The sequence below is a fragment of the Polyodon spathula genome, chromosome 15 (assembly GCF_017654505.1).
Source record: "Polyodon spathula isolate WHYD16114869_AA chromosome 15, ASM1765450v1, whole genome shotgun sequence".
Lineage (NCBI taxonomy): Eukaryota > Metazoa > Chordata > Actinopteri > Acipenseriformes > Polyodontidae > Polyodon > Polyodon spathula.
The window spans coordinates 33374354-33386485 of NC_054548.1; the positions used below are offsets into that span (position 1 = coordinate 33374354).

The 12132-nt window shown below is 39.0% G+C and overlaps 1 protein-coding gene across 6 annotated transcripts in view; it reads left to right on the forward strand.

The window, feature by feature from the left end:
- Nucleotides 1-12132, forward strand: part of LOC121327863 (tripartite motif-containing protein 3-like) — a 91353-nt gene that overhangs the window by 73411 nt on the left and 5810 nt on the right. For all 6 annotated transcript variants that reach the window (XM_041272144.1, XM_041272143.1, XM_041272146.1 and 3 more), the window contains 5 exons: nucleotides 445-625; nucleotides 3936-4662; nucleotides 9878-9981; nucleotides 10359-10526; nucleotides 11089-11257. In XM_041272144.1, the coding sequence (XP_041128078.1) occupies nucleotides 445-625; nucleotides 3936-4662; nucleotides 9878-9981; nucleotides 10359-10526; nucleotides 11089-11257 (1349 nt within the window). The remainder of the gene's footprint in view (nucleotides 1-444; nucleotides 626-3935; nucleotides 4663-9877; nucleotides 9982-10358; nucleotides 10527-11088; nucleotides 11258-12132) is intronic.

Consider the following 12132-nt stretch of genomic DNA (forward strand, 5'->3'; position numbering starts at 1 on the left):
GGAGACATGCTTTCTCTGACGATGAAGGAATGTGTACAGGTTTATTTACAGTAAACTACAGCCTTGCAGGGGACAAATGTTAGCTGTACTTTTTTCTTTGCTTCAAATAATACAAATGTTAGTTCCCATTTGAGATTTCTCACCATTACATTAAGTTCTATGTCCATTCCTTTTTTTTTTTTTTGTCGGTTTCAAAAATATTTTAAAAAGCCTCTGTTTGTTGCCATTTGAATCATTGAAATTATGAAGTTGATTCATTGAAGCCTAGTAATTGAACCATCATTATAATATAGAGTGGTGCATAGCAGTGTTCTGTGTTCTTTGGGCTCTTCAGTCATGTGATACATACAGTACATGCAGGTCATGTTCAGTTATATAAGAGGATAGCAACTACAACATGGAGCTGTGCTATTAGGAATTAGTTACATACCCACTGCTCCCCAGGCTACCCCAACTGACAGCCGCCATCGAGCTGGTGAATGAGATCTCAAAGCAGCTGACAGATCGCAAGAACGAAGCGGTAAGCGAGATCAGCAGCACCTTCGAGGATCTGGAGCGAGCACTGCACCTGCGCAAGAGCGCCCTTATCAGCGACCTTGAGAATATCTGCAGCGCCAAACAGAAGGTGGGCAACCCAGCTTTCTGCTTTGTCTGAACAGTATTTGTTAATTTTCTGCTGGCTTTTTACAAAGCATTATTTTGCTTTTAAGTTTATTTGCAGTGCTATCTATTTCTGTTGCTAAAATTCCTAATACAATAATTTTCATAGTATAACGCGCATAGAATGCATTGACATGGATTTGTTTAAAAAATTGGTGTATTTTCAACAAACACGGCAGTGCATGTATGTTTTTTGTGCATAGTTCCGTGCCCATGTGTATGTTGCCATTGCACAGCTGACAGCAAAGCAGGAGAAACCACTAAAACTTAAATATAATATTGAAATATACAGGCTGAAAAGAGTGTGAGAACTGCTGGTAGTGGAACATATTATTTAATCAATGAGACCGTATAAGAACTACTGAAACCAATAACATAAAATAAACAAATGTATATGTTCGTGTGTGCTTTATTCTTGGTAATAATACCATATTATTTAGGAATTATGTCCTGTACATTGTAGTAATAGTAGGAAGATGTGGTTACAGTATAGGGTTACTTTATACAAAACAAGATGTTATATCAAAATGCATTAGATAAAATATATTTCATGAACAGCATCTCAGCTGGGTTCCAGAGTCCCTGGCCAATCATCGTTAGCATGAGGGTGCAACCGGTGTACTCCGGCACAGTGGTCCTGCAAGTCAGCGATACTGGCAGTGCGTCTTGTGTATCCCCAAGCAGTGGCACATCTCTGCAAAGACCTGGGACTCACAGTTGTGTCCCTGGTCCGAGTGGAACTCTTGGGGAACTGGGAGAATAACCCTTCCAGCATCAGGCCATTTTGTATGAAGCGGTTCCCTTTGTCAGAGCGAGGAAAGAGAACCAAGATGTCGACCCCCACATGTTCCATGGGGTCCCTGACTGGGAATTGCATAGTGGGGTGTGCGACTAGCCAGGGGATCTTTCTCGCCTCATACACTCATTGTGGCAATAGTCCGCTACTTCCCGGCAGCAGCACCCACAGTAAAATGTTTGTTGGAGAGCCGAGCAACTCCAAAATGCCCCGAACCTGCAGTGCCATGCTACCATCTGCCACCTTACCTCCCGGTCTGCCGGCTCTCACCACTACTGCTGCAGGACAGCGTTTCGGATGACTAGACTGCTCCAGTGTGACCACAGCTCCTTTGTTGCTGCTGACTACAGGACGATCTCCTCTCAGGGCAGCAGCCGGCTCTCCCGTATTGATTGGCGCTGTTCCCGGTTTTACCCCCTCTCCACTCTGCCATGACCAGCTCCTGCTCCCACACCTCCAACTTCTGGTAGTGGCTGCAGACTGAGCCCCTCTCCTAGGAGCGACGTAATATCAGTGTTGGCATGGCCCTCTCCAGCCTGGTGCTGGATCTGTCTAATAGTTAAGTGGCTGTAGTTGTTTGATCTAGAGCACCACCTGCCCATCTGGTTGCAGGAAAGTCAGAAGCTACTAGAATGTGGAATGGTCAGTGCGGACAATGAAAGGCAGGCTGCAGAGGTAGTACCAACCCTGCCACCAATAAGCATCTCCCGTCCTGTCACACAGTACCGCCATTCTGCTTTGCTCAGGGACTGGCTGAAGTAAGCCACCACCCGCTCTCTGTCTGGCCACTGCTGCGACAGGCCTGCTCCAATCCAACATCATCAAAAGTTGGCCCGTGCACCAGCAGATTATCCAGGTACATCCAAGCAGTGTTCTGTCAGGACCACATTCAGTACTTTTTCCATCAGCCATGACTGTAAACTGCCACAGTGATCGACTGGTGGAGAAGGCAGTCTTTGCAGGAGCAAGCTCTACTTGCCAGTAACTGCTTTTTAAGTCCAGTGAGCAGAACCACTAAGAGCCAGCCTCCAAGTTCAGGGACCCATCGAATCACAGTGGGGGGCACGAGTCTTTGCGGGTAATCTCGTTCAGCTGCCAGTAGTCCACACAGAGCTACCACTCTCCATCCTTCTTCGGAACCAGGACCACGGGCAATCCACAAGCTGTCTGACGCTGCTTTCTGCTGGACCAGGAGTAGTTGACAGGGCTGCAGGTTGACAGGTGCTGCACCAGGTGAGTCCGGCCCGCGCTTTCCAACCTGGTCACAAAACTGTGCTGGAACTGTTGTTTCTCAAACCCTTAAAACAGCATTTCTAGTGGGCATAGTTTCATCAAGTATAGTTAATGAACTCCAAGGCCTAGTTGTGGACTATCCATACACACAGTTCTTTAAAGACAGTTATGCAGGCTAAATCCCAACTTCCTGCTGAAAGTCCTCTCACAATTTCATCTATCTCAGTCCATCACCGACTTCTACCCCCTGCCTACAGCTAAGCAGAGGAACAAATATTATGGATCAAAAATACAGAAACAGGTCAACGTTTTGTGTCCTTTGGGGAGCACACACTGGGGAGCCCGTATCTAAACATACCACGGGCTGATGGCTGATGGAGTGCATAAAGACCTGCTATATCCTTGAAGGCAGACCTTTAGAGAAAAAAAAAACATCAAAGCACACTCACACAGGGGAATATCTAACTCTTGGAACTTGGAACTTAAAAAATGTCCCCCTATCAGAAATCTGCAATGCAGCCACCTGGTCCTCTTTTCTCTTTTTCAGAAAACACTACAGTCTGTACATCTCTACTGTAGGTCACAACATTTCTTTGCACACTCAATATCATGCACTGCTTCCCAATAATAACACTACTAACACATCACTTTTATCTCTTTGGTGTATGGGGTTCATATGTGGAATTAATCAGAACTGGTAAGAATTACATTATTACCTGTAATTGGATTTCTTATGGTTCAAAATGAACACCACACCCCTATATTTCCCTTGCTCCTTCCCCTCTGTCTTTTACAAAAAGAAAATAATGGACAGAGTTACTCTTCTCTCTCTTATCTGTATCACCTGGAGGGGTACCAGGATACAATACTGCACAAGAGCTTCCGCTTCCAAGAAGCTTGGTTTCTTTCTCCTGGCTTAGCACAAGATCGGAGGTTTGTGTATGAAGTTCATCTCGGACTGGAAGAAATCCAATTATAGGTAATCAAGTAACCCCAACCCTAACCCTTACCTTATATTACCACAAATAAATTACAATGGGATAACCATCATAGTTTCTATTAATTTATCTGATCATTTTTAAACTGGAGGCATGTCCCTTTCATACTTTACCTGATAAGAAAATAATTAAGTTTTCATTTTCATAATCTTTCCTTTCTTCCTCTTACATCTCTTCCTTTCTCTCTTGCAATCTCTCATCTTCCCTCTCATTTTATCTCTCACCCCCCCCCCCCCCCCCTCCCCCAGGTTCTGCAGTCCCAGCTAGCATCTCTTCTCCAGGGTCAGGAGAACATCCAAAACAGCTGCAGCTTCACAGAGCAAGCCCTGAGCCATGGAAGTGCCACTGAGGTTCTGCTGGTGCGCAAGCAGATGAGCGAGCGGGTGGGCTCCCTGGCACGACAGGACTTCCCTGAAAGACCGCATGAAAATGACCACCTTGACTGTGTGGTGGAGACAGAGGGGCTTCGGCGCTCCATTCAGAACCTGGGCGTGCTCATCACCACCAGTGCAGTGGGCCACACCAGCGTGGCAACAGGAGAGGGTCTCCGGCATACCCTGGTGGGGCACCAGACCTCCGTCACAATCACCACCAAGGACAAGGATGGGGAGCTGGTGAAGACGGGCAATGCCATCCTGCGTGCTGAGATTACAGCACCTGACGGCAGCTACACAGAGGCAGAGGTGGTGGACAACAAGAATGGCACCTATGAAGTAATCTACACACTGAAGTCTGATGGCGAATTCTCCCTCTCGCTGCTCCTCTATAACCAGCCTGTGCGTGGCAGCCCCTTCCGTCTGCGTTCTGTCAAGGCATCTGATGTGCCACAATCCCCAGATGATGTGAAACGCCGCGTGAAATCACCCAGCGGGGGTGGACACGTCCGTCAGAAAGCTGTCCGGAGACCTTCCAGCATGTACAACACGGGCAAGAAGAAAGAGAACCCCATCGAGGATGATATGATTTACAGAGTGGGTGAGTGAGAGAGGAACAGAGAGGGAAAGTGTCACGGACAAATATAAGGGCCTATTTAATTGATGTAGACACTGATGGATCTAATTTTCACACTGTTAAGGACCAAGGTTTTGGAAATCAGCCATCCAACAGTGTGTATTAGTCTCTTTTTAGTTTATTTGTGTCTGGTAAAATATGAAATAGCTCTAGAAGGTTCCATCCATTGCATATACTACATAGTGTTCTGGTTATAACTTCTTAGAACCTGAATAACTAAGGTAACATTAGGTAGTCCAAGATTAATATGAATCAGGGTAATTGAAACCAGTGTTTGGTTGCTAATATAGTGGTTGCATTGCTTGCTCTAGAGACTGCTCTTTAAACTTCACAGACCTTTGCACAGGGACATTATATAAGCTAATTGAACCAAAGATAAAGAATGGACAGGGGTTAAATAAGAAATAAACAGTAAGTTTGCAAATAGTGTGAAAGCAATGGCAAGTAAAATGATCATTTAGAGAGATCTCAGAATAATTTAGATATCTCTATATAATTTCCAGATATCTTCAAATATTTAAAGATATTGCAAAACATTTTAAGATGATTTCCAGATATCTTTAAATGGAGCTTTAAATTAGATTTTTTAAATGTATTTTAGAGATAGCTCTAAATCAGGGGTTCCCAAAGTGTGGCCCACGAGGACATTTGGTGTGGCCCCCCAAAATCCACCCTCAACCCCCCCCCCCCCCCCCCCCTTACCATTTACTTTATTTTTACATTTCTGAAAATTTTCGTGAAAAATTGCACAAGTAATTTGGGGGAAATTAATAATACACAGCAATCAAATTTCATAAAAATTCCCTAACATACATTTTTTACATGTTTTGGATCAAATCTGGACTCTCTCAAGCCAATTTTATTAATTAAGTTATTACAGTCATTATATGTGCACAGTAGGTTTGCCGTGCTGAAGGAAAATAACATGGAACCTCCTAAGAAAAAAAAGCGCTTATACTTTTCTTAAATTATTATTTTGACGTCTCCTATCGCTTTCCACGGGGGAAGATGCTCAAAGACTGTGATATCAAGACGTGAAGGTACCATCCAAATAACATTAGATTACTGAATGCAGCTGAAGTAGTTAGCTAGCTTCTGTAATGTTATCAGAGCGACTGCAGGAAACGTTATGGCTCAGTATACAGTATTCAGTATTTTATTTTATTATTTTAAGAGCAAAACTGTATTCAGCTTCAACTACATCGGGAAAATGCTCTTTGTACAGTATTGTAGTTTTGGTGTTCAACTTGGATCTTTTATTAGGGAAAGACTACAGTTAGGCTACAGTACAATAGCTAGTAAGATGTTAAGTGGCAATCGTATGTATTTGCATAAAAAGCGCCAATGCAATGGCAGATAATTCATGAATAATTAATGCTGCACTTTAAATAGAAATGATTATTTCATTGATTTCAGAAAGAAAAAATAAATAAAAACATCAAGATAAAATACAGTAATGTCTGTGTTTCATCTATGCACATTTACTATGGCAATAGCTCTAATTGTCCATACCATGGGGCAGTTTACATAATTTGTTTAATTCGAATTTATCGAACATCTCAAACTATTTGTGTGGTTCCCAGAGATTTGAATTAAGTGGAGTTCACTGTACATACATTCAGCTCTTAGTGAAGTGGTTAGTTGTACAAGTCAAGATGCATTCTGCCTCACTACTGAAGAATAACCCACAAAAGAGTTTAATTGGTATAGTTTGAAGAGTACCTATTTCGGTATTATCTTCTTTAATTGTTGTGACCAGGACAATGTAAGATGTGACTGTATGATATTGGTGCTCAAACTTAAGCCTGTTGTTGCACTAAGACACAGGATAAAAGCTGCTGGTATTGCAGTGGTAGTAATATACATTCCTAATTTAAATACAAAAATGTATAGGAAATAAAAATTGATTTGGGACATATTTAAGTTTCATGAGTTGTACATTTTCTTGTGCGGCCCCCGCATCCCATGCAACCTCCGGAAACTGGCCCTCCATCTCCAAAACTTTGGGAACCTGTGCTCTAAATCATTTTAAGATATCTTTAAATAACTTGTTCATTTAAAGATATCTCTAGTCAAAACATTTTCACAAGAGGTCATTTAGAGATATTTCAAGATATCTTAAAATGATTTAGAGATTTCTCTAAATTAGCAAGAAGTTATTTTGAGATATCTCTAAATGACAATGTGACGTACCATACTAGAAAAACATTATTTAAAGATATCTGTAAATAAATTTGAGATATCTTTATTTCATTTTTAGATATCTTCAGAGGAGTTTATTTACAGATCTCATATTCGGTAAGTGCAAATGATTTAGAGATATCTCTAAATATTTCAAGATATCTTAAAATACAATTTGAGATATCTCTAAATCATAATTTGGCTTGCCATAGAAAGCTGCGATTCAATTGGAAGAATCGCCAGGGTTTTGAATTCAGTTACCACTGCAAGAATATGCAGTATGCAATATGCAGCATGTGCTCTGCAGAATGGATCACTGAGTTAGCACTTTTGAGACCTTTTTAAACATCAGTAATTTATACAGTCTTGGATGTAGAAGTGTGTGCTACACATTGTAGGTACTTTGTTTTTTTAATACATATATAAAGTAACAAGATTTATCCAACTTGATAGGAAATTTATTTTAGATACATGACAGCCATTACTCTTGAATATTAAACGATTTCATAAACATCTAGCCTGCTGAAAACCATGGTTTCAGTGGGCAAATGGAACTAAAACATTGGCTAATGTCGTCAGTGTAACCACTGCAGTTTAAGCATAAAGGCTTTGTTTTTACAAGTAGGATAAGCAGAAAACAGTATGGTTCTTTGTCCCTCTATGGTTGTGCTTTCTCTTGTTCATTTATTATTTTTTACTAGCTACTCTGAACCCTCATGAATTCTCTAGAGCAGGGACTCTCAAACTGACGGCTGGGGACTCAGGGGGGCCATAGAACATGCAAAAATGTCTTTTTCAAATGATCCTGACAAAGCAATGTTCCCCAGACTGGAGAATCAACTAATTTACACAAATACTGATTGGTGTTAGCAACAGTATATACCATTATACAACAAAAGGGGGTCATTGTAAGGAAAACAAAATATGAATTGTATTAATGCTCTTTATAATTATAAAATCTTTTTTTTAAATGATAACTAAATAAAGAAATAAATGCAGGATTTCTGAAAACACAATCAATAAAGTCTTAGGCCATTTTGTTTATAATTGTCTTTGGTGTTTTTTTTTTCCTTTCAGAAGGAAGGGCTAAAACAGGAGTCAAAGAGAATCTAGTCCATCGTGTATATTTATCCAGATGTAATTATGTTTTAAATCAAACCTCTACAAATGATCTTCAGTGAAAATGCAGCTGCATTACAATGGAAATGCCATAGTTTTTTAATAAGAGGTAATGGTAGCACAAAGGTGGTGGTGTCAGTATAGTATTTTGATCAGCCACTGGTTTAATGGTATCATTTCAATCTGCAGTATTTGTTCCAATTCTATGTTTTACCTTTGCTGTTGATACTGCAGTCAGGTAAAACACTGCTGCGAGTATTCCAATGCATATAAGAGTGCACAAGAGAAGCACCTGCATGTAATGTTTTTTTTTTTTTTTCCTGTAGTTCTTTGGTATATTTGCTTCTCCCTATTAACTAAAATTAACCATACCCCTCCGGCTTTCCTTTACAGAGAGGTTTATGTTGCTTTTGCAGTCAGACCGTGTGCAACTGAGTACAATAATTACACCGTGTAACACATTTTTTTTTTTTTGTTCCTGGGTAGTAAGTGTTATTTCCTAATTGCTTATGCCTCAAAAGTATAGAAAATGGCTATTATTCCCCACAAACTTTGCTTTTGTGACCAGGACAGTGATATTTCAAAATATCACTATTTCCAATGGGAAAACGGGCAAATGTGTGTCTTTTCGTTCACATAAAGTCAGAAAAAAACAACATACGAATCCAAATTAGCATGTATTTATACTAAAGTAATACAAAAATGACTACAAAAGATTTAGAAGTGAGTAGTTTTTCGAGATTTACGATTATACTACATTTACAGTATAATCATAAATCTCGAAAAAACTACTCACTTCTAAATCTTTTGTAGTCATTTTTGTATTACTTTAGTATAAATACATGTTAATTTGGATTCATATGTAAATACAGTATAATCATAAATCTCGAAAAAAAAAACTACTCTCTTCTAAATCTTTTGTAGTCATTTTTGTATTACTTTAGTATAAATACATGTTAATTTGGATTCATATGTAAATACAGTATAATCGTAAATCTCGAAAAACTACTCACTTCTAAATCTTTTGTAGTCATTTTTGTATTACTTTAGTATAAATACATGTTAATTTGGATTCATATGTTGTTTTTTTCTGACTTTATGTGAACGAAAAGACACACATTTGCCTGTTTTCCCATTGGAAATAGTGAGATTTTGAAATATCACTGTCCTGGTCACAAAAGCAAAGTTTGTGGGGAATAATAGCCATTTTCTATACTTTTGAGGCATAAGCAATTAGGAAATAACACTTACTACCCAGGAACAAAAATTGCGTTACATAGTGTTATGCAATGGTTTCTCAAATGAGAAATGATCATACCAAAAGCACTAGTACATCTACTGGTACAGCCAAACAACCTCTCTCACGGAAGGCATCGAAATCCAAATTCTTCGTGGGGGTCCTCAGTAAGAATGCCTAATGTCATGGGGGGCCTTGATCAAGAAAGTTTGGAAACCCCTGTTCTATAAGAACTCATTACTTCTCAAACTCCAAGGCAGGAGTAACACACTAATCAATCAATCAATCAATCACTTTATTTAATCAGATGAACAACCAGTGCAGAATAAGTTCTCATTTACAATGGTGACAATTAGCATCCATCATAAAATAAGTAAAAACAATTACATTATAAATTATAGCTAATTTAGTATAGGGTTAACAATTTAAAGTATCAGTCAATTCAAATCTATGACTAAAAATAAAGAAACTAAAATGGTTAATTTCAAATCCTTTTGTAAAACATTCCAACTATCTGCTATTGCAAATGAAAACAAGTACCAAATGTAGGTGAAACCTATGATGTGTCATTCTATTTGGTTATGATGTGTCGTTCTATTTGGTTATGATGTGCTGCTGAACTTGTGATACTTTATATCACAGGCACACGAGGCAGGGAAAAGGGAGAGTTCACTAACCTGCAGGGGATTTCTGCCTCAGGGAACGGGAGGATTGTGGTTGCCGATAGCAACAACCAGTGTATCCAGGTAACTGAATTTTACTTGGGCAGCTGAGTTAATGTACACCGAACACATTACCAAAATAACTGCCATTGTTCAATCATAACAGCAACAACTTAAGTGGCACTATGCATTGTTTGTTGAAAATATTAAATAATATTACTTTTAGGTTTTTTACCACACACTGAAGTGCAAAAACAATTAGGACATATTCACAAAGCTTAAATCAGTTATTTTGTTTATTTTTAAAACTTTTGAAGTAAAGCCTGTGAATCAGTCCCATAGTTTGCTGAAACATCTCAATATTTATATCAATAGAGTTAAGAGAATATAGTTAAGAAAAGCACATCAGAAAAACCCTAACAAATGACAGTTAACGTCCATATGTATGTCCCCCACCCCAGGTGTTCTCAAATGATGGTCAGTTCAAGCTTCGGTTTGGGGTTCGAGGGCGCTCTCCTGGCCAGCTCCAGCGCCCCACTGGCGTCACTGTTGATATGAACGGTGACATCATTGTGGCTGACTACGATAACAGATGGGTCAGCATCTTCTCTTCCGATGGCAAGTTTAAGGTGAGGAGTGTATGTTTGTCTGTGTGAATTTGTCTGTTGTGGGTAAGATTGGTTCTGTGTCACTGTGTGTTTCTGTTTATTGACCAGATACCTTAAGCTTTTTGCCAGTGCAAAAAGATACACATAATAATGATACAAAGCTACTGCAGAAATGTCTGAATTTGCTGTTCTCATATTAGCCCCAGTAGATTGTCCATATCACAAAACCACCACTGCACAATTGAAATACTGCTTTAGAGAGGCCCTAACTTGCTAGTGGGTGTTCAGGTTATTTACATGACATGCACTAGTGGTGTATAATACATGAAAATACATTTTGCTGTGTAACATGTGTTTTGTTCAACACTGCACATTTGCGACCTATACAATGAATAGATGTGCATTGCAGACACATTTTATTGAACTATTTTGTCAGCTACAATTACTTTAATAGTTATGGATGGTGTATAATAATAATAATAATAATAATAATAATAATAATAATAATAATAATAATAATAATACAATGTTGTAATAAACTGCTTGTTGATCATCACCTTTTATGTTTTTTTCTTTTATGCAGAACAAAATTGGAGCTGGACGACTAATGGGGCCAAAGGGTGTGGCTGTGGATAGGAATGGCCACATCATCGCTGTAGACAACAAGGCCTGCTGTGTCTTCATCTTCCAGTCCAACGGCAAGCTGGTCACCAAGTTTGGGGCACGGGGCACATCGGATAGACAGTTTGCAGGTACCGTACACAGGGCTGTAATACAATCCTACAGGTTTTGTGAGACCCACTTCCTTACTACCACAGAGCGGCCAACAATAAAGGGTTAGGAAGTTTACCTAGTTTAGATCCTCTATGGGGTATAAAACACTGAAGTGCACAGCCTAATCCTGGAAGCCTGTAACAGGAGAAACAGCTTTTAGAATCATATCTTAATATTTAAGAAAATGCAATGCTAACTTTAGAAAAGAAAACCCTTCTGATATCTAACCAATGGCAATTGTCTTTATAGGGACATACATTTTTACAAAGCTCATTTAATGACATCTAATAAACCACTGAAACAAAATGGGCCAGATTGACATCATTTTGGTCTAAATGCAACATGTTTTTCTAAAAGAAAATAAAACTTTGAAAGTGTAAACCTGGATAACACAGTCATGGTTCAAATCGAACTTTCAGAGGTAGAGTGCTGGTCCATTCCCTGAGAATATTTTCATTTTTATGCTTTGTCTCCATAATTCTGAGATACTTTTCTATTCAGTAAGATAGATATAATTACATCACATCAAATTTACTCTGAAATGTTTTTTAAAAAATGTACAAACCGCACCTTTCAGCAGTCACTTGGAGGCTTGCCAGTGTATTTTTACCTGGGAAGCTTCAACGAGAATTGCACGTTCACAAATGTTAAAATGTAATGTGGTTATAGGCACACATGTACAGTATACTTATTGGATTTGATTTGCAAATTTGTCCTGTCTTTGGTGTTTTTTTTTCCTTTCAGAAAATAAGGGCTAAAACAGGATTCAAATAATTTGAGAATCTAGTCCATCGTGTATATTTATCCAGATGTAATTATGATTTAAATCAAACCTTTACAAATGATCTTCATT